A 23,320-nucleotide genomic window follows, 5' to 3' on the forward strand; every position below is an offset into this window, starting at 1 on the left:
AAGAAAATATTTGCAATGACCTGAAGTGCAACTCTGGATTTTCATAGGAATGTTATATGAGGTAGGAAACAAACCAAGAAATTACACAATTAAAAAATAAAAAACAGATGAGTCTGTGGAAAATCCTCTCAAACAGGTCTTACCTAGGTACATGAGGACAGAACATTTAGAATAAAAAGGTAAGATGCTCTCTCTTCATAGGTCCTTGCTTGGAAGAGAGCAGAGCTGTGGGTAATCAGAGCCCAAATGTAAAGTGCATTGCAAATAACAATAACATTTTCTCATAATAATAGTCACTACAAGAGCCCATCAAGCCCAGAGGAAGAGGCTGCTAAAATGGTGATGTTATTGGCACCATCCTGGTTGAAAACATGGCATCAGAACGCAGAAACATCAGACTCCTTGTCTGCTTTGCTTAAAGTTTAATATCAAAGGTCCCTTGTGCATTCCAAAAAGACACAAAACGTCATTTAGCCACTGACAGCCAGTGGCTCTGTCAAGGTACTCTAAGACCCAGTGTATTTACTGAGCACTTTGCTTCACATTTTATTTCTACTCTTTCTTTTAGACTTATCTTTACTACCACAAAGAATTCCTGCAGTCCCACATTTGAAGAAAATACAACCTTGCCAGTGAGTGAAATAAAGTGAGCTCCTGTGATGTGTTGTAGGTAGTGCAGGACTGTCCCAAGGTAAGGTGCTGGCAGGTAAGGCACAGGGGCTGGGAGTGGGGAGAAAAGCAAGGGAACATGGCACTGTCCCCTTCTATACTCGCACTAGGCTACACAAGATTTGTTTCTAGAACTGTTTGTGGAACACATTCTACACAAGCTAACTCCATACAAATTGCAATATAGAAGAAATGGACAGATTAAGAAAATGTGCAAAATGCAGAAGGGTTAGGGAAGAAAACAGGCTTAGGGATGGCTCTCTATTTGGATTTCACAGGATACAGTCACAGCCCTCAGTACCTGAGTAAACAGCTGAGTCTGTTCCCTGAACAGCTTCTCTCTCTCCAGATGGTTCACCCAAATCAGATCTTTCTTCTTTCTCATCATCGCTTCCACCATCTGTGAGCACAGGCTCAATCAGTATCTGCACCTTGCTCGCCAGAGACTTCACTGTGGGCTTGTGCACTTCTGCCGCAACCAGCTCCTCCGCAGCCGCCCCTGGCGCCAGTGTGCTCCCAGACACATCCTTGGTAGGTGACTCGAGTTGGGTGGAAAGTGCTCGCACAGGCAGTCTGGATTTCTTGAAGCAGTGCTGCACCATCTTCTCTTCCTCTGGCATCAGCAGGTTCCCATTGCTTTCACTCAGAAAGCCATTTCTTTTAACCAGGCTGCCTTTGCTCTTGGCATAAGTGGATCTGGGAGTGATGGAAACTGAGCCCTTCCTTGCAGAAGTGGCATAGCTTGGCCCCTCCTCACTAGAAGACAACGTGATTGTCCTTTTGTAGGGGGTCCTTGATTTGATGAAGGCGCCATATTTTTCATCAGCATCCTGGCCTTTCCCAGACTGCACAGAGAGGAAGTGGCACAGCTTGAACTCCCAACTGTCTGCCTCTGCCCAGACTGGCTCTGCTGCCATGCTCCCCACTGCCACTGAGTCTGCTCCCTTCTCCCAAAAGTTCTTCAAGTTCTTGAAGTGTTCATGGTCAAGGCCGATATCCTCCTCTCTGTTACTCATCGACGAGATTGTGTAGTTCATGCCTCGCTTACCAGCCCAGCTGCTTTCCCCTTCTGCGGGCAGAGGTCTGGGGAAGCTTCTGCTTGGTTTCTTTGTAACTGGTATTTTGCTGGGAGCATAAGTTTCTTTGGGTGGAGTTTTTTGCCCCTCTGTAGTGCCAGTGGCCCCATCAACAGCTTCTCCTCCAGCTGCAGTACTGGGCTGAGGCACAGCATCCTCTGAAAGCTTGGCGAATAATGGAGATACTCCATGACCTACAACAACAAATGCTCAGAGCCTGTCCAATCACATACAATCCCCCCAGATTGGGCTGCAATTTCTCAATGAGCAAATGGGGAAATTTTCAGAAATCATCAATATATTCCTAGTTATTTTCCATATTCAGACTCTAGAAAGCTCCCTTCCATCTGAAGAAAGTCCTGAAAACCCCAGTCCTTCTCCCTGCAACAGGGCACAGAAAAAAAACACTAAGCACAACTGTTGCTGTGAGTTGTGGATTTGTTTGCAGGTTCCCTTTCAATTTGACAGCTTCCCTATTAGCTATTTGCTATGTTCCAAAACTACACTATACAGTCAAGGCCAGAAAGACAGGGTAAGTCCCCTTTTGTATTAAAGAGCTGAGAGCCAAGCACTCAGTTTAACATGTACTGAGAGCCCAGAGAAGTTTCAGTCATCAGATTGCTTTCTGCCTTGGTCCCTGCTGCCCTGGCTGTAATTCACAAAGTGTTGGCAGCCCATTCTTATATGCCAAGGTACTCTTTGTTATTTATTTATTTATACACACACTGGAAAGCATCTTGTCTCTTGGTGTTTGATGTTGAGTAAAAAAAACACCAATAGCTCACTGAACAAAAAACTTACCTTTTCTAGACAAATGAAAGCTGTTTGTTGCAGTCACAAATGGACTTGTTCCAGTGTCACTCTCTGAGGAAAAAACATCATGGATGCTGGATCTCTGAACAGAAAAGAAAATAAATCTATCAGTCTATAAATACTGTAAGGACTGGAAAAAATGTATTTTATTTGAGCAGAGACACCAGGGCAGGCAGCCTGTGGAGACTCTGTCAGTAGGTGACTGTGTGAAGCTCCAAGGAGTAACACAACAAAGTGCAGAGGCTGTGCTTGTACTACCTTGTATGATGCAGACAACTGGACAGGAAGTCCTGGCAAAATTTCCTGCTCTGTGGTGACAAGAGTAGGTGTGCTGGATCTGTGGGAGAGGAGAAATGCCTGAACAAGGAGGTCTGTGGTAATGATGTGCCTGTTTGGGTACTCAGGCAGTCTTCAACATCACCTCAGCTCTGCTCAGATGCAGAACTTGCTCAGTAAAAACAATGTGTGTTAACTACTAGGCTTATTCAGACTTTTCCCTTCTGGGAAGTGTCAGAAGAGCCCAAGGGCCAGGCAGAAAGGAGAGACATTCCTATGCTATGGCCCAGGAAGGAACAGGACACACCTTGCTTAAAACTGAATGAGGAAAACAAAGCTAGATCTTCAGGATTTAACCAACCCCGACGAAAAAACCATTGGGTGTTGTGCCAGCAAAGCAGGAGCACCTAGGGCCTGTTGCCTCTGGATCCTTCATTAAACAACACCCACTAATCAGCTGCAAGAGGCTTCCAATTGTTGTGAAGGCCCATATTTAATATTTAACTGGAGCAACTGCCACCTGTGGAAAATGGTTCCTCATCCTGCTGACAAAAAAAGGAAATGAGATGGGAAAAAAATATATGAATATGTGAATATTTTAATTGCTTTTTCATAGTCCATGGATATTGAGCAAGGTCACTGACTTGCTCATTGGAGTGCTTAGAATAGATGATTCTGCTCAGTCAGCACAACGTGAAATCCTACCAAGCGTTGATGGAGTGCTGAGTGCTGGACACAGAGGTTGGCACCAACAGGAAATGAGCAGTTTCCTCAAACAGTTCATTTTGTTAGTGTTGCTCCATAGTAAAAATTAAACAAATAAAACCATAATTACCTTGAAAAACTAACCAGCATATCCTGACATTAGAGACAGCTTCCATTTTACTCATCCCTTATCAAATCAAGCAGGAAAATACCTTTTTGGGATAAGCACATTAGTGCTTGATTATTAGGGGTGGATTGATATTCTGACAATTCCTGGAGGAAAGACTTAAAAAATATCGTATCGAACTTATTATTTATACAGTCTCAGAAACTTAGTTAGAGACCAGGGTTCAATTGGTAGCATTCAATTTTCATTATAAGTAAGAGCAGCAGCCTGAGCATTGCCACATACACAAGTGTTACCTTCCCTCTCCTGCATCAAGAACATCCTCAGGAAACACAGGACTTGGGGCAGCTTTGCTTTCCAGACCCATCTGGATGTGCTTGCTGGCCTCATCTGTAATACAACAGAGACAACTGAGAAATGACATTTCATTAAACTTGTAATGTTTGGTGCATTTTGTTTGGGGTAAGAAAATGTTTTGCCCAATGAAAAAGAATCCCACCAGCACAACCCCTAGGGGTTTAAGAGCAGAGGGGTTCTGCCTGCTCTCCCCAAGGATGGGGAGCCCCCAGGGCATTAAAGGCACTTCCAGACCCCACAGGTCCAAGAGACCAAAGGCACCCAATGCCTAACTCGTGCCAGGAGCTGTCACATCACCGGAAACCTCCACAGGACATTGCCATTGACTGTCAAAGTTAATCCATTCCAGGATTTAAATTCAGCCATTTCCTGTTTTGACTCAAGTCATCTGATCTTGGCAAACAAATGAGGAGGCCAATTCATTTAATGAGACGATGTTATTTTTACTGGCACAAGGCCCAGCTGTGTCCTCTAAGTTTCCAAAGACCCCCAATTAAAAACAATAAAGGACAGTAACTTTTACAGCAGACAGCAGGGTATAATGCTGCATTAGATATTTTGTTAGCAACTGGGTTTTCTTGCTACTGTAAAATCAAAAGGATTAAACTCTCAAGCAGTGAATAAAAAGTAAGCTTAGTCTGGTCAACAAGATCTGCATGTATTTATTCATGCAGCTAGGTCTATTTAAAAGAGAAAATCTACCTGTTACAAGAACTGCCAAACCATTTAAGGATATATTTAGTTAAACAATACAAGAGAAAAAGAAGTTCAGAGGATTCAGAAGTAATATAAAATAGTACAACCTTGCTTGTTATCTGGTTGGAAAATCACTTGAGGCCAAAGAGCAGGCCAGTCCTATGGTGAGAAGACTCAAGACTCAACACTGCCTGTATGGTGCCATCCAGCATTAGCACAGTCAGCCTGCAAGTCACAGAAATATCCCAAGATTCATTCCCCCTTGCCTGTGCATTCCTATGGAGAAAAATGCTGCATTCCCAATCTTCCTGCCCACCCAGCACCTGGCCCTGAGGTGCAGGGACACAGCAGCCGCTGCTCAGAGCTGTCTGCATTATGGCAGCATGTCTGGCACACATGGGAGGTGGCAGCTGGGAGGCCCCGTGGTTTCCACAGCAGCGGGAAGTCAGGGAGTTGCTCCTGCTGAAAAACAAGAGTGGCTGTGTAGGAACAAGCCAGTTTTAGAGCGCATTTTTCTGAGAGAGAGACTGTTTTGCCCATGCCAACACTGATGTGCACAAAGCATCACTGAACATTATTTTAGGAGAGAGAACCCAAGTCATGGTTGGTGGCATGTGCAGGCTATGGCACGTGTGGGCACAGGAAGACACACTGAGATTTATTTATACAGTGAGCCACATCCTCCTCTTCTGCCTCAGACCTGGGAGAGGGAGGCGCCAACAGGTAGCTGTGCTGGAAGTAAAGGAACCAAACAGCTCCCAAGCTTTCCCTTTGCCTGTCATGGTTGAAAAGACCTTGACAACCAAAGACTGCATTCATTTCTCATCCCACTTGCAAAGGCACTGTCGTACTTGCTCTTCATTGACACTTCACCCTAGAAGAGCTCTTCATTGCTGGCTGGCAGAGGCAAAAGCAAGCCTTCACATCGAAATCCCTGTCCTGAAAAATGGCTCAGCCAGTGACACAGCTGCGCCTGGCTCCTATCACCACAAATACTTTAGTGCATTATAATCAAGACAAGCAAGATATGACTTTGCTAACTTTAGAATGAGACAATATAAGAAGCAAATTCCAACAGAAATTAGGAGTGGCCTGACCAGTTTAACTTGCCCATACATGTATTTTTATACATGTGCATAAAATTGACAGGCACTCCTGCTCTAACACTTTTACTCATTTCCTACCACTGTAAAACAAAGTTTCTTAGTGGGATATTCATAACTAACTGTGCATCAGGTATCACTTGCCACAGCAAGTGGACAAAATGGTCTCTCCTCGTAGGTGATTTTTAGCCCTCAATATTGCACTTAAGAACAAGAAGAAGTTATCAAATTCATCTGTGCTGTTCTGCAGGCTGTAGCTTAAATATAGGGTATCTATCTGTTTTATAGGTTTGTATTACTGTCAATGACTGGTGTTTTCTACTACAATCCATACCAACCATGAAAATCCTTAGGGATCCCCACAACTCTCCTTTCTGAAGGCTAAAACACTCCTTCAGAAAAGATCACTGGGAATTTTCCTTTGCAAGTACAAATTTCCACCCCTCCTCAGCCCACTTACCTTCCAAAAGGAGTGCCAACAATTATCTCAGCGGGGCTTTCCCATGCAGGAATTTTCTCATTTCACTCCCTAACACAGACTTAAGTCTAAACACTTAAATAAGGTGTTATGAACACAGGTTTGACTAAATGAACATGCACCCCTTCATCACCTTGAAAGCAAGCAGAGGTGAGTGACTGATCTTTCCAGAGGAAGGAAAAAAGGCAAGCAAAGGAACTTAACTCATTTAAGGTGAATATATTAGCTGCAGAATCTTGATGCACAACGTGATGTAAAATGGCAGTGGAAAAAGTAAGAGGAAGGAATAAAGTCACGTTATATCTGTGCTTTATAAAAATAAGTCTGAGAACACATATAGAGGGAAAAGGGGGAAAAAAAGTTGGAAAATGAATAAAGGCTGAATCTAGACATAACTATAGCAATCTAGACATATAGAAATTTAATAACATTTGCTTCCTCCTTCTTAAAACAGCATCAGTCAAGTAATGCATATGCAATGAGTATCTTGCTGCATTAATAATGACATTATTTTATATGATGACCTGAGACATCATCTGATAGGTGCACATCAGCCCTAAAAGTTAAATCTAAAACCAACAGTACTTCAAGCAGTACTGCTTTCCTGAAGTGGGCAGAGAGCTAGGAGTACAAGCCAAAGGTCAGACAATCCTATTCATTGCAGGCTGGTAGCTGGGCTGCAGGTGACAGAGCATTTGCCTGACCTAGGCCCTGGCAGAGAGGCTGCTGAAGCTCTGCCCCTTCATGTCAAGAGGGTGCAAGCACAAATGCACATCCTTAAAAAGAAGAACATGCTCTGCAGAAAAGCCAGGCACCTTTGCCAAGATGGAAAATGTTTTATATGCTTTAGCATTCTGGAGGTATGATAAAATAATAAATTTAATGACATCATGAATCCATAATACCAAGGATAAAAGCAACTTCATGTGAAATATGATGGGCTAGTTCTGCATTAGAGGCTCCAATCAATCTATGCTAAGTTATGAGAGCTGTCAGGGGTAGGTAAAGAGCAAAAAGAAAATGAGGCTCTCAGTCAGCATTTAGCTTTCAGAATGTGTCTAAGTAACATGGAGTAAGGAAGGGTACCCTAAATCCAGGCAATTCCTGCTACAGACACATCCTGGCTAAGGAGGCCCACCAAACAAAGGAATGATCTATACTGCCGCTCCTCCCGGCACGAATGGGAAGCTGGGCCCAAGAATGATGGCTGAATTGAAGTGCTGGAGATAACATTTGAGTGCTGGACAGATGCCCTTCTGCCAGGGGCAGTAGCCTTTACTGCAAAAGAAAAGACCCAAACCATGGGGCCCTTATGTTAGAGATAGTGGCAGGCTTTGCTTAGAGCTGCCTGTCAGGGCCAAGGTTTCCCCAGGGCAGCAGCAGCTGATAACTTTCCCAGACATGGCTGAGGATCTGTGACTGCCCACCCTGACAAATCATCCAGGAGGTTGTGTGACACTGGGCTGCAGGGGTGGCTGGCCTGTCCTCATGTTGAGGACTGGATGTGAATCATCCTCAGTTCTGCTTTGCACAGGTGTTCAGCACAAAGTTCCAGCTCCAGGCTAGTTACATTTGGACTCTAAGTACAGTCCTGCTTGTTTAACACAGATGAGAATCCCCTTTTCACAACACAGGGACTGGTTCTCAACAGACTCCCAGTACAGAGAAACTCCATCCTGAACCAATATTTTTTCTGGTCCATCGATTTGTTTTCTTAAGATGTACACTAACATACTTACTTTCTAGTTTGCCCTTTTTCCTTCTAATTGATGCCCAAAGTAGATCCGGCCCCTCCAAGTCTTCCTGAAACCGTTTTGCCTTCACTTCTGAAAACCATTCACCCGTCACAAACTTCTTCTTCTTTTCATCCTTGATGGAGCCTTGTATCTGCCTGAAAGTCAGTGCAAGCATTACACACCAAAAAGATCTTCAAATTTTCAACTTCCCTTGAGCTACCTTTGTAATATTTCCATTAGCTCACCTGTCTGACACTACAAGGATCCAAAGATTATTCTCTGCAAGCACAAGAGCCAAACCAGCATTAAAACAGCAGCTGATTTATTCTTTATCTGAAATGGGAAGAACACCTCTTAAACACAGGCTTTCATCTCTTCCAAATTTCACAAATCCAAATAATTCACCTGACAAGGTTTGTCCACCTGCTTGTCTGCCTGCTTGTCTAAGGGTTAAGGAAAGGGTGGGGCTGTTTATCTGTCTTGCACTTCTCCATTTTACTTGCCTATTAATCTTTTTATGAGCAGCAAAACCTTTTGGATCAAATTTGCTGCAAACCACGGAAATACATAATGGTATTTAGGGAAGCAACCAGTCCCTTCAGCATTCTCCCTGCACACTGCTCCTTTCCCTACTCCCCCTGCCATGCCTATTTTGGCATTCACATGGTTAGCTCTCCCTCCTAAGCACGGCTTCTCCCACTGTACCTTGCTTGGGCACACCCAGGTCTGGTTTTTGGCACCTAAACCAGTCAGGGCTCTGTTGCCAGCCCATACTCTAACCCTCCTCACCATGGCTTGCTGAATTAGCTGCCTTTCAGCTGGCACAACTCACCTCAGTTCAGGGTCCCTGTGAAACCTGAGAGGCCAGAGGAAGCTGCCACTTCAGCCCAGTTGTCAGCAGGAAAAGGGGAAAACCCCTCAGATAACCCTGGAACTTTGAGGGGTCACATTTGGCTGCCTAAAGGCCAGGAGGGAGAAGGGAAAATTGGATTCAAGCCCCTGCAGGGCATGCTGGGGATCCAACAGAAGTTCCCATCTAGACCAGGGCTGCACTGCTTCCATGAGGGTCTCGAGGTGCTGGGCCAGAGGAAATAGATATTTTAATCACCCTGACAACAGATCAAGGAAATGCCACTGACTTCATTTTGCCCAGCAGGCAGGTTGTGTTGAAACCAAACATGTCTTACTGACCATTTCTTACAGCCAAACTGACAGCAAGGAGCTCTGGGCAGGATCTAATTCACCTCACTCCCAAATCAAAGCCTCCTGTGCAACAGCTGTCAAAGAGAAGTCAAACAAAACCAAAATAATCCCAACACTCTTTCTACCAAATCTCCACTTCAAAGGAGAAATTTACTCCATTTCAGAAACAAACAAACAAAACTCAAAAGAAATAAAAAAAACCCTTTTTGAAATTGTTTCAATTCAGAGGAGAGGTAAGAGCATGCAGACATATACACCCCAAGTCCAGGCTTCTGGCTTCCCCAGCTCCCACCTCCAAGCAGAGGCCAGGGCACACAGGTTCCCAGGAGCCTGCAGCAAAGCTTCCTGCTCCCCCTTCAAGCCTTGAGCATCCTTTCTATACAGGGCTCACTCTTTTTATTTGGCTCAGCAGCAAATTGAAGACTCACATCCTTAGTTGGAGTAAACTGGCACAGTGCCATCCACACTCACTGAGTTACTAATTTCTTGCCATGGAGAATTTGGTGCCAGCTCCCTGAGCCTGGAGCATACTGTCATGTATGCCCAGTTGGTCTAATGGCTGGCATTTAAAAAGCAACAACAGCAACAAGCAATCCCGATCAACCAGACCTGAGCTCCAGGATGGCCAGTGGCAGAGGTGCTGAGCAAGAATCCCGGGGTCTGGAACAGCTACCCACAAACCTCTGGCAGATCATGTAGCCTCTAATCATCTCCCTGTGTATGACAGATGGTGCACATACACCCACCTCAAAAAGCAATGGGGCAATATAAAACAGGGAAGGGGATGTAAAATCTCATTTTGTAAAATCTCATTTTAAAACAGACTATGGCCATTTGTGCTACTGAGTAAAACAAGATAGCAGCTACTTCCCTGCTCAGACCTCTGCCACCAAGAAACCAGCGCCTTCCTCCACAGAACAGGAAAGGGGTGATTGCCCTTGGCATCTCTGAGGGCTGATGATTAACTCAAAAGGAGAGTCCACTCCCGCAAGGAGAGGACACCAGCAACAGAAGGATGGCTGAGAAAGACAAGGTACAATGAAAAGATCTATCAAGATCTGAGCAAAAGGGACAGTACTGCTGCAACTTGCACCTCTCCTTGTTCACACACACACGCTCTCCTCTCTCAAAGAAGTGAAAAAATCTTCCCCAAGGGAAGCTCACATCCTGCTATCACAAGCTCTCTCACCTGATGCGATCTCCATCCTTCTTCTTCAGCTCTGCATCTCTCTGCAGAACCTTCATCAGCTTTTCATACTCCTCTTCAGTCAGGAAGCTCAAGTCCAACATCTTCCTTACAATCTTCTTCAGTTCTTCAGATGGTTTAAGCAAAGTCAGAGCAAGCACTAATCCAGCTGAGGCTGCCTGAGTGCCATGGGCAGCCCCTCACAGCCACCCTGGTGCTGAGCAAGCTGCTGCTGGAGAGAAAGGATTCACCGCAGCATGGCTTGGGTGAAACTTGCCCTAGCACCTGGACTTGCACTTCCAGGCTCTTGGCTGGCACATCTCTCTGCACTGTCCACCTTCCCCTGCCAGGAAAATTCTCTCAGCAAAATTAGGCTCCTTTGCTTTCCTTCTTCAGTTGCAGCAATCCAGATGCCAACGTCAATCACATCCACAGAGGGAAGCACTGGAAGGAATGAACTCTTGCTGCCCACCGGAGCTGCCTCAACAGGCACAAAAGCTCATTTCACCAATGGCAACCCCAGCACCTCTGGCATGTACTCTCCTCGACAGGGGAGTCTGCTCTGTGGAGTTCAAGCATTCCTGAAAAGAAATAGCACTGAGATGCCTTTTTATGATAAGTGTGACATATGGTAACCAAATGTGTACATTGGGGGTTCTTATTTGTTCTCCAGCACAAGTTCCAAAACAAGCTGCCCTACTTTCCTCCCTGTCGTAGAGCTCCTCATGTGCTATTAACCTAACAAGAAAATGTTTTATTTTAGCTCTTTCCTACTAACAGGTAAACAGTTGATTCAGCATGCTACAAGCAAAATATTATAATAATAATAATAATAATAATAACAATAATAATAATAATAATAATAATAATAATACTTTGTTTATATTATTTAATATAAAATATTAAATATGCATATAAATTACCAAAATGCTTGCTTGCTTTTTACCTACATTCTTCTTATTCTCACTTCTTTGTGCCTTAAATGAGACTAAGGATAAGCAGCCAGTTGGAAAATGATGGAACAGCAACCTGCAAGCATTTCTGCTGCATGTTATGCTATGAAATACCAGAGGCTGCTCATTTTCTAATATTTGTGCCCTTTTCTTTATGCTGCACTGACATTTGCTATTCAAACACTACTGGTGCAGATCATTTTGTGTTTCAATAGACAGCAAAAATGTCCAGAGGCTGCAGGGCATGGAGAAAAGGGTAATCAAGCCTTGCCACTTCCTTTTCCTCTCTCCTGGCCAACTTGAGGGCAGTAAGGCACACATTTGAGGGAGGAAAAGTTCTGCTCCTGTCCATGTAGGCAGTTTCTACCTCACTCAATTTTCTACTGTTGCCAAACCTTTCAAGTGACTGTGGGTTTTATAATACTTTGCTATTTCCTCCAAAGCCACAGCCTTGGGAGTCAGAGCATTAAAAATTAATAAATCCCAGCTTTCATGGCAAACATGAACTGAGGGTCATCAGGCCCATTCCCTAATCTCAAAGCTTGTATCACCCTTAGTCTCTAATCTGTGCCTTTGAGAATACCATCCTCAGCCCTTTCAGGCCACCTATTTCAGTGCTTTGCTGTCAGCAAGAAGCACCCCTGATCTTCCTGATAGGTGTCAGCCCATCCTAGCTAACACAAGAATTACCCCTTTGCAGCCATCCTCACTGGGCTTAACACCTTAGCCTCCATGTTAATCAACTAGAGCTCCTTCAAATTCCTCAAAATGGACATTTTCATCACTTTTGTCACTTCTTTGACTGTCTACAATGGTGCATCTCTTTCATCAAGTGATACATCCAGAGCTCAGAAGCAATGCTTCAGCTCAGCTTCGCTCATTTGACATCATTTCACAGAATCACAGAATCACTAGGTTGGAAGAGATCTTCAAGATCATCGAGTCCAACCGATGCCGTAACCCCTCAACTAAACCATGGCACTGAGTGCCATATCCAGCTGTTTTTTAAACACATCCAGGGATGGTGACTCTACCACCTCCCCAGGCAGATGGTTCCAGTATTTTATCACTCTTTCTGTGAAGAACTTTTTCCTAATGTCCAACCTAAATTCCCCTTGGGGCAGCTTAAGGCTGTGTCCTCTTGTTCTGTCAGTTGCTGTCTGGTGAAAGAGACCAATCCCCACCTGACTGCAACCTCCTTTCAGGAACTTGTAGAGAGTGATAAGGTCTTTCACAGACTTACCTTATTTTACAGATGATACATTCACAAATGTTTGGTTATCTTAATGGTATAACATGTCAAAAGAAAGAACAGGCATCTGACCATAATGTTTATAAATAAATATCACAGAACACTGCATGAAAAAGCTAATAAAAGGAATGGCATTGTCATAAAAACTAATTTTTTTTTTCTATAAAATTGTTGGAAGAAAGGAAACAACATTTCCTATTTATTTAAGGCAAGAATGGCTGTGCTTGTCACACTACAATGATAGCCTTTATCATCTGAGAAACTACCAATACCACTCTAAATAGTTTAAACAGAAACAATAATAAAAAGCCCCAGTGAATCTCTGCTACTTAAACTTACATTTCATCAAACTTGGCATGGCTCTTTCATGCTTAGTTCTATCTACTCTTCTGTGGAGTTCAACCTGGCCAGAGGCACAAGCCAGCTAACTATTGCCTTGGAAGAGTCCCCTAACTATCTGAAGCCATGGGAATCTTTCATCTGAGTTAAAAGTCTCTCCCAGGATATCCCTCTGTTATTATGTTAATTAAGTTACGTTCAGTCACAGACTGAATAGTGTTGCTCCCTATATGGTTAAGCTACTATAATGTTCGTTCCCTAAGGTTATATATTGTTGTGCCTTCCTTTGTTTTTGTCTTTGGCTGGTCACCCCCAAAGGAGTTCTCTCCCTGGTTACTGCTGGGCTTTGGGCATTGTCCCAATTTTCTTTCATTCTTTATTAAAGCATTATTTTCCTGGTGCCAACCATAATTCCTGCTCCTATTCATTTTTCTTGCCACCCTCTGCCCTGAAATCAGAGGACCCCAAGGTTTGTTGCCGTCACCCTCACTGTGACACTATTTAGCTCTCACGCCAGACAAATGTCTTCTACAAAGACATTCACAGAATTTTCTGGGACAGATTTTATTTTTGTAGAGGTATCTAGGGACACATCACAATATTTGCTTCTCAAGAACTTTTATTTATTTCTAACAAACCCCATGACGTGGGCTGAAACTACTTCAGAAAATATTTTCAGTGAAGATTCATACTTATTCATCAGTATGATGAATTAAAAATACAGGCTATTTCTTTGTAAAGAGTCTTTTTCTTCCTTTCCCATGAAAATGTTTTATCTTACTCAAATACCTACATTAGAAAGAAAATGTTAATAGAAACCAAACAGCGAACTCCTTCTTTTGTTTTATGTACTTAAAAATAAAACCATCTGATGCACCTGCTGTGGGAAAGTGAGCTGGTCCAGAAGACTGCTTCACTGCAGGTGGAGGTTTTGCTGGAAGTGTCAGGAGCTGCAAAGCTATTGACCTAGACCTGCAGGAATAAACAAGCCTGGGAAATTATCTCCATCTGCAGCATGGATTATATGTCCACTGAGCCTGGGCAGCCTCTGATGGGCACCCCATGTGTGTCTTGGGCAGTGCAAAGGCTCGAAAGGAGCCATGAATCTCTCAGGTGCAGAACATTAAGAGAGAGTGTGTTAATTCTTTACCTGGGTCTACAAGGGCAATAGACTGAGGACAAGAATGTCATTACAGGTACAGGAATTACAGGCGCAGTGCTCAGTGACCAACCATTGCCCGCTCCCCCGATTGCTTAAGCCTTGAGGCAGGCTCACACTCCTGCAGCAGCACCACACAGCTTGGATTTGCTCTGTTAGATTGCACATAGTCCTCTCCCCTATCAAAGCCTTGTTAACAGACAGTTTGGACACCACAGGGGTGATGTAGTACAAACTCCTAAATCAGCAGATCCATAGGAAAGCCAGGACCACAATAGAAACAATCTCTGCATGTCCTGCCCAGCACTGGCCTTGCCATCTCTGCGAACAGCTGGGAAGGGAAACATAAAAGCATTGTGGCTTTGTAGGGCAATGATGGACAGTGCTGGGGCAGATTTTACCCCAGATTGAGACTTCTTCAGTGTAAGCACATTATTTAGCTCACTGATGTAAACTGGTTCTGGACAAACTGTGACAAGCACAAAGAAAGTTGCATTCTCCTTCCTCCTCACCAGTGGGAGAGCCCTCCTAGGCCAGGATTACTCTCTGGTGACAGGAGCAAAATGGAGAGTCATAAAAATGTGAATTGTTTGTGTTTGGATAGGCATCTTCTGCTCAAGGCCTGTGGACAACCATGCAGAACAAATCTGGGCTGCCCTCAGTTTCTGCACCACCATGACACCCAAAAAAGGGGGTCCAGGCATTTCACAGCAAAGGAGATGGGTAAAATGTATTGTCAAGGCTACAGGAATGACCATAAATCTGAACAGAGAAGCACGCTGGATGTCCAAAGGACCTTCACTCCTCTAACTGCTTTTCTGGGGAAGAGAACATCACAAAGATCAACACACATGCCCAGCCATGATGACAAATGCTGGGTGTGGAATGGGTGTGGAGAAAAGCAGCAGCAGGACCCATCATGCGGCATAACTACCCGCATCTCCTGCTGTGATAGCTTTTGATTTCTTGTGGCCACCTCCTCAAGAAGAAGCCAATGCTTCAGTCTCCAGAAAAGATCTGTGATGTATGACACTGCTGTGCAGCTTGTCGAACACAGAGCCCAGACATGTGTTATGAATAAGGTGCAGTGATTGGCTCATGCAGATGAGGAGGAGTTATTAAGCATGGTGGGAAGAAGTTTTGTTAAGGTTTATAGTTCTTTTGACATGTACTCTTGTTCCAGTTTGATTTTGAACCCTTTTCTGTTCTCTCTTCAATCTTCCCATTCCCCTTTCGTAGTTACTGCCTGGCAGCTCTGGCTGACAGGGCTGTTCTAACATGCTGGGGGACGTATACATGCCCCTCACAGGAGGCAGTAGCGAGTAGGGGATACTTGTTGCTGGGAGGCTCGGCAGGGTAACACCTCATCACCGATCAAGATGCGAGAGGGGCTCCATCAGCAAAGGGCACGGAGGACTGACTGACAGACCTTGGGAGGAGCCAAATGTACCTATAAGGATGATGCCACGGATGACGCCTAGGACGAGCCAAGTATACATATATGGGCAAAGCCACGGACTGTGGGAAGTGCCAGGAGGACATATAAGAACTGCTTATGAATATTAACGTAACTGATGCACCTTGAGGGTATAAAAGGCGGAGACGCCATTTTGTGAGTTGAGCCCCTGGTGAACAGAGTGTCACTGTGTCCCCGGTGTCACTGTCCCCCTCATTGCTTTGTAACTTTAATGGGTTCTAATTAAATTTTATTTACTCATTCCTGCCTGGAGTCTGAGTAGTTTATAACACATGGGTGGAGAAGTGAGGCCTGGCTTAGAATGTGTGCATTTCATCTCCCAATATATTGTCAGTGTCCAGTATAAAAATACAGGGAAAGCTATACACAGCTAGACTGATGGTCCCTGTAATGCACCAGCTGATCTTCAACAAGGGTTAACAGCATATGGCCAGAACCATCCTGTGCTCCAGCTTCCTTCAAGGTACTGGGCAGGGATGCCTTGAAACAAGAGCATTGTCCCTGCATTTCACAGTTTTTCCAATTCCCTTCTGAACTCACATTAATTTTAAGCATTTGCAATGTCCTCAAAGCCCTACAGTCCCACAGCCTCACTGGGTTTTAAACACAGAAGTTGATTTGTTTTGACCTGCCACTTGCTTGTTTCATTTTATATCCTCAATTATTAGAAAACCCAGTAAGGATCATTACAAGCACATGCTCCATCTTGCACATTTTGCAAACCTGTGTCCCAGCCATGGCTTCTCTTCACAGGCAAAGTAAGTTTGTTGTTTGTTCATTCCAGGTGTTACTCAGGGAGCTTTGCTCATTCTTCACACCTTTCTCAGCCCCAGATCTAGTTTTACTCCAAAACTGTTTAGCAGTGTCCAGGTGCAAAAAGGCTGTTTCCAACAGCTGCACCCCTGAGGATATTCACATGTGGAACTGGTTTTGCAGTGCCAGGAAAGCTGCTGTAGGCTATGCCCAGCTGCAGCTCTTCAGCCAGGAGGGAGACAGGCAATGTCAGCTTTCACACAAGGCACAGTGAACAGCTCTGCCAAGCTTTCAGACAGAGGAGAGCTCTGATCACCTCCAGAAAAGATCAGAAGGTAACTAATAAAAGCAGTGGAGAAGTCTACTGTTCTGGAAGCTGTTTGGGTTTTTTAAAGTAACTCTCTTTCAAATAGTTTGATTAGGTAAAAATGAAAAGCTTGTTTGCCCTTGCAGGTGTGAAACATCCCCTTTTGGAAAGGCAGATGCTGAAGGGGTTGACACCTTCTTTGTGCTGCATTTTTATTGTATTTCCAGGAGCTGAGGAACTGAGCTACAGCTCAGAACTATTTTAATGCTCTGCATAACTAACTCAAGTGTGAACTACTCAGATACCCAGTTCAGCTCAAGTCTGTTGCTGACATCTGCTACAGATACAAATCGTTTGTAGGCCATCTGCAGGGTACTCCAATCTTGGTTCTGATTTCTCAGCAGGCACCTTTCCTTCAAAATGTTGCACATCTTCCTCAGCACTGGGATGTGCACAGATTAAAAATATACACCATGGGCCAAGCAGATTTCATTGACTAGACACTGAGTGGCATGTAAAGGGAGAGGAGAAATTTAGCAACTGCAACCTGACAAATTGGTATTCAAGACCCCATTCCATCACCTAGGTGAGCATAGGACTATCTAGACCCACCTCACCATTTAGACCTCAAGCTGGACATAGGTCCACGTAATAAGCTATTAAAACCTCCTAACACATAACAAAACCTGGACTATTCACAGCCCAATGAAAATAGCAGCTAGATGAAAAGGCTGTTGTCCACACCTCTTTATCACACATCATGTCACAATGTAAGGAAATAACCTCCTTTTGCTTTACAATGTGTGTACACTTCCCAGTACCCTTGTTAAGTCAAGACAGCCCTTGTAGGGCAATGCTACCAAGAGTAGCATTGTATTAAGAATGATGGATGATGGATGTGGTCCTGGCACCCACAGTCATACTGCAGTTCCCATTAGGTGCTGTAGCTAAGAGCACCAGAAAGATTTAGTGCCAAAACTGCCATATCCATAGAGTCCATGATCAGCCATGTGCCTCACTCTGTCTCATACTGGAAAGCCCAGTCCCACTCTTCCTCCCATCTGATTTCTTCTGCAATCAGTGAAATACGCAGAGGCATTGCCATCATTATTTTAAAGGCAAAACACTGACAGCCATTATAATGCTCATTGTCATAATACTATAATTTTTAATGGATGTCCTTTGCCGGAGAGAAAAAATAAAAAGCAAACTGTAGGATGGTCTTTCTCTTTATGAGAGATGGGCTGAAAACCAGCATAAAACCTCCTGTGTGTGAGGCCGGGCCTTCTCTCACTGCCTGGAGTCCTGTGCTGCAGCTGCAGAAGGAGCAGTGTGATCCCAGTTTGTGCCTTGTATTTGTGCCCAATGCTGGCTGCAGCTGCCACTGGCCACAGTCACCAAGACAAATGGCAGTCCCAGCCTGGGTAGCTACAAGTGATGGGGTAGCTGTAGCTGGAAGGGACCAGGTGTGAGTCCCACTTAGACCTGTGGCAGCTCAACTGATCCAAGTGCTCCCTTTTACATATAGACAAGTCCTCAAGGTGCAAAAATATAGATGCACAAGCTTACAAACACTGCTCTTAAAGAATGAAATTGCTGGGAAGTAGAACAGTGCTCCTAAGGCAGCCAAGGGTTGTCCCACTGAGAAGGCATGTGGCTGAACAGCAGACAACCCTACCCCAGTCTATTCTGCCTGTGGCCATACTCATGCCACTAACCCCAGAGCTCTTTCTCTCTGCTCACATCTCCCCTCTCACTGTAATGAAATTAATATATAAAATACCTGCCTTTTGTTTAGTTGTCATGAAGCTCCACATCATCATGAGAGCTCTTCCAAGGTACATTATTTTCTCATAATTTGCAATAAACTACTTGCAGCTTTGAACTGACTCTACTTATCTGCTAAGAACAGCTGTGAACTACAAGAACAAAGAATATATTTAATTGATTTCTAAAAAGCTATTCCACTAAAAATGCTGTCACTGTACTGACTGTAATGGTATTTTGTTTGACTCATCACAGAGAAATCAGAGAAAGAGACCTACAGTTCCTACCCAAAAACCTTCTACGCAGCTAAGTCATATAGAAATGGCCTTCAGATGAGAGACAGCTGATAAGATAAAGAATAACTTCAAACAAAGCAGGCAATTGTAGTCTCCCAGAGCAGTCCACATTTAAACACATCTGTTACCATCACACAAGAAATGTCAAGGCCAAATTCTAGCAATGCCAGGTGCTAATGCCAGAATTGCTCAAGCTCAACTACTCACAGATTTTATACACGTTTTTCTCTATTCACTGAGGGCTATACATGTCAGAGTGCCATTCCCACATCAGACAGAACAATAAGCAGCTGGTGTTGTTGATAACCCCCACTGAGGGCAGCTTTAACAGGCCCTGAGGGGCAGGTGGCAGAGATCAGCTCTGACCATAGAAATGTCTCTCCTCTCCAGTATGCATCCCAGAACAAAAAACTACTGCTCAGTTCATTCTAAGCACAGCCCTTGGTAATTTCTCTCAGATCAAGTAATCGTTTCACATCACACTTTCCAATAATGTCCAGCATGATGGAGAATCTCTGCTGTTTTATTAAAATCTCTGATGTTTTATTAAAATCTCTTCCCTTCCCTTTAATCTGCTTTAGTGAAGGATGTCCATAGATCAAGAATGGCCCTGAGATGGCACAGAGGAATTGCAGGAATTTACCAGAACAAGCACATCTTTAGCCCAGCCCCTCATGAGCAGCCAGTAGAAGATATTTTGGAACAACAATACAATGCTATGCCAAAAAAATGAGCAAACTCCCCTATTCAGTTCATGTGGGGAATGCATAACTGAGGAAATGGGTGAATTCTGCCTGTCTGCGTTCAAGCCTCAGAAATGCCTTGACTTCCAAAGAATGTCTCAAACATTACAGAAGGTTCAGTTAAGGATGCATAAGGCATGCATCTGTATTTCTAACCAATGCAATGTAACCACCACATGAACTCTACTGATCTCTTCCTAACAAGGAACTGCATGGATGGAATTTGCATTACATACAATTTACTTCCTTCTAGCCCTTTTTTTTTTAGATGAACCATCCTACAGTCACCACCTAGGATAAACAAAAGACTGTACTTCTCAGTCTTAATCTTTATTTCTTAGAACCAACTGCCAAAATAAAAACACCCATCAGAGGAGAAGTCTGACTCCTTAAGGTCAACAAGTCCTTTTATTGGTAATAAACTGATATGCAATGCTGTAGTCTAAATATTTGAGAGTTCTGTTTATTTCATAGGTGGGAACTATTTGTAGAGCTTGCAGGATGTAGTTCATTGTAATTCTGCAGATTGCCAGAACACAAATAAACAAGCACAGCCACCTGGGACATGAAGAAATCCCCTAATATCCTAGTGAACAGGGATGGCTGGATGTCCAGAGAGGATGCCAATACTTCAGAGGCTTTGCTTTGTCACCCTGCCAGACCCACTTTGCCTCCATTCATCCCCAGCACAGGCATTTCACTAGCTTTGGTGGAGGCAAAAGGGAAGCACTCCCACACCTCCACTACATGCACTTGGCTTTGGGGTTGGGACAGAGGCTTGTGCTGAAGTTTGCTCTAAATCTGCACTTATGTCCTCAAGGAGTTCTAAAAGAATTTGTATTCTCTATATATTAGTTTGTAGCAACCTTTCACCCCTACAGCTTAGCTGTGAGCCAGTTTAGGGCTTCTCATGGACATGGTGCTGCACTTCTGCTACACTGACATCAGAGAAACATCCTGGTGCCCAGGCTTCCCTCTCAGCCAAGGGAGAACAGACATGTTGTATCACCTTTAAAAATTCAGCTGTCCTACTAGCAGCAGGCTAGATGCCACATGTTATGATGGATACTCCTAAAAGCATCTTCTCAGCTGTTACACTTGAAAAGGCAACAATAATTAAATATATGGTATCTAAAACCAAGCAGTTGACAGCTTAAAGCTAGAACACTTTCAAGTATTTAGATTAATCACCTCCCTGTCCCCCTTGTCACTCACTCATCATCAGAACACAGATATTTTCAATATGAAAAATGGGAGGAAGATTAGTTTTGGCTGAGTTCAAACAAAGAAACTGCAGAAATGGAAGATGAAGAAAAAAGCAACCACCCATGAGAATTTGTCTTTTCTTTTTGACCCAGAAAAGTATTTGTTGACCTCAACTGTGCTTTCTTCCAAACATAATTTCTCCATGTTTGCCTGCAGTGGTGACCTGTCTTAAATTGCTTTGCTGACCCTGCTTGTTATGCCCCAATAATTGTGAGCTTGCAACACCTACCCTGGTCAGGTGTTGATCCTCCAGATCAGACCCCATTTTATTTAAGATTTTTTTTTTATTTAAAAAAACACAGTGGTAAAACCACCTCATTTTGTAACATGGTGAAGAAGTTAAAAATATGCATAGGCCTTTATACTCCTATGCCTGCTGAGCTCAATGGCATGAGGTGTGGTGACAAATCCCAAGGGAAACCAATGCTGTTTGTTTCGGAAACTTTGCATTCTGAGGGATCCTTCTTTCTGCTCACTAATAATTTTTAAGCCTCAGCCATGCCTGGATGATTCTGAAATACCTTCATTCCAGTTCTGATTTAACTGTAAAACAGCAGAGTGCACCTCATCGTTTGAGATATCTGGCAGGTATAATTGCCTCCAACATCTGGGAAAAGGAGCTTTAGAAACACTTCTAGGAACTAATCGCTTGATTTGTAGTTTCTAGTTATTTATGCCAAAACTAAGAGGGTCTACATCCAGAGGCTGGGGTCACCCCCACATGATGGAAGGGAAGAAAAATGATGCCCAAGTCCTTCTATGTCTGATCCGGGATCCATGCCTTTTTCTCTTCTAATTCCCAAGCATGTGCTGAGGCCTAGACTGGTCTGTGCTGGGCCTAGTTCTAGTACAGAAATGCACTACACTGAAATTTTAACTAAAGCTGTTTTACTTTGTCACCCTGACATACAGGGAAAGGAAACTCCAGGGGGAGTAAACCCATTGCTGAATCTGCCACATCAACTGCTTTCACAGACCTTGTTCCATGAGAAAAAAAAAGTCATATATGGGAATATTTTTTTAAAAACTGGCCACTTTCCTTCCAGAAATAATGCAATTTTCCAATTCAAACACAGACTCAGTAATTAATCCACCTACTGCAGCCATGGAGCAGGATGACCTGAGCGGGACAGGAGGCCTGGGAAACACTCATTACTTACAAGAAGGAAGAAGGCACCTGCTTCCACTGTCTGTCCCCTGCAATGCTTAGAGGTAGGCGGAAGATTGAAGTCTGTCCAGTGAAAGGTGATATCCAACACTACAGCCATGAGAAGGCTAATACTACCAGAGATGGGTGGTCCCAATTCACAAGGAGATTAAAAGTAAATCAGATACTACACTAATCTCAACACAAAACCACAGATCTCATACTAGGTTCTCTCTACTGGAGAAAGTTGCAGTAGGTTAATTAGCTACAAGCACAGCTATAAACACATGTGCTTAAACTAGCACAAATCTGCATGTGGACATGGCCTGTCATTTATTTTAGCTAACATAGAAGTTTATACAAATTTGAGTGAGAAGTCCAAACACAGATTGCACTGACTTAATTAAATCAATAAAATCAGTATAGAGATGATCATCTGGTACTACTTCCTTGCACAGTCAAGGTGTTTCTTCCGTCTGTGCAGCTCCATGAATACTTCACAAATCTTGAAGGAGGTAGAGAAAACAGATTTTTTGATAACCACCACTAGAGAGTTAAAAACCTACCCTGTGCCTCATGCTACTGCCTGGAACACCATCCTAAGCCTTAAAAAGCAGATCCTTTAGAAACATGGTACCCCTTAGAACCAAGTCAAACAATAAGACTAATTTCAAAAATAACCTTATAAAACACCTGAGCTAAAGAACACAGCATTGAGTAAATGTACCATATCCCCTACCATGCACCAGGAACTGGGAAAGTAGAAAGGTACAATGGACTGTTAAAAAAACCACCTTAAAAACATTGGGTGGGGGATCTTTCAAAAATTAGGAGCAGCATCTAACAAAAGCCACCTGGTTAATTAACACTTGAGATTCCACCAACCGAGCAGGTCCTGCCCAATCTGAACCCTCTCATCTGAACTGTTGAACAATGTTGTTTTATTTCTAGGTGCTTTAGATGAAAAAGATTGGGAGCTTTTATATGAACAGTTACAATTCTAATTCTGCCCAGGCACAACTGTATGATGATGTTGTTGAGTAAAATGCTGCAGAGGGCTGTCCCTGCCTGCCCAGGGACACTCCATGCTGGTGACTCTGCTTTGTGATGCCAGTCCCGTGAGTTGCAGGTCAGCAAGAAGAGAACAGTTTGGGCTGAAGCTCCTGAAGTGATGGAGGCTCAGCCAAGCAGCCACCCAGAGTAGTTCCCAACAGCATCCTCCATGGGTAAGTTTCTAATTCCATCTGTTTTGACCCTCCAAGATGAACCGCACCATTAGGTTTAACTTGCAAAAAAAAAAGTAACTTGGTTTTGAATCAAGTGTCACTAACAAACCCTTATTTTTATCAGGCTCTGTCACCTGTTTACACCCCAGGACAGCTTTGTACTTCTTTCAACTTCGTTGCAAACATTTATATTGCAATGTTTTTCTCCCC

At 43.6% G+C, this 23,320-nt stretch overlaps 1 protein-coding gene across 4 annotated transcripts in view; it reads right to left on the reverse strand.

Moving 5' to 3' along the window:
- Nucleotides 1–23,320, reverse strand: part of LOC107203718 (synaptotagmin-like protein 2) — a 38,837-nt gene that overhangs the window by 13,556 nt on the left and 1,961 nt on the right. The window contains exons 1-7 of one of the 4 annotated variants that reach the window (XM_019006491.2): nucleotides 10,429–11,260; nucleotides 8,282–8,369; nucleotides 8,040–8,191; nucleotides 3,963–4,056; nucleotides 2,817–2,895; nucleotides 2,547–2,640; nucleotides 971–1,939 (exon numbers count right to left, since the gene is read on the reverse strand). In XM_019006491.2, the coding sequence (XP_018862036.1) occupies nucleotides 971–1,939; nucleotides 2,547–2,640; nucleotides 2,817–2,895; nucleotides 3,963–4,033 (1,213 nt within the window). In that variant the 5' untranslated portion in view covers nucleotides 4,034–4,056; nucleotides 8,040–8,191; nucleotides 8,282–8,369; nucleotides 10,429–11,260. Of the gene's footprint in view, nucleotides 1–970; nucleotides 1,940–2,546; nucleotides 2,641–2,816; nucleotides 2,896–3,962; nucleotides 4,057–4,826; nucleotides 4,944–8,039; nucleotides 8,192–8,281; nucleotides 8,370–10,428; nucleotides 11,263–23,320 lie in introns of those variants that run through there. The other 3 variants (XM_015626034.1, XM_015626033.3, XM_019006492.2) reach the window with 3 other exon arrangements.

Source organism: Parus major, chromosome 4A (genome assembly GCF_001522545.3).
Source record: "Parus major isolate Abel chromosome 4A, Parus_major1.1, whole genome shotgun sequence".
NCBI classification, from domain to species: Eukaryota; Metazoa; Chordata; class Aves; order Passeriformes; family Paridae; genus Parus; species Parus major.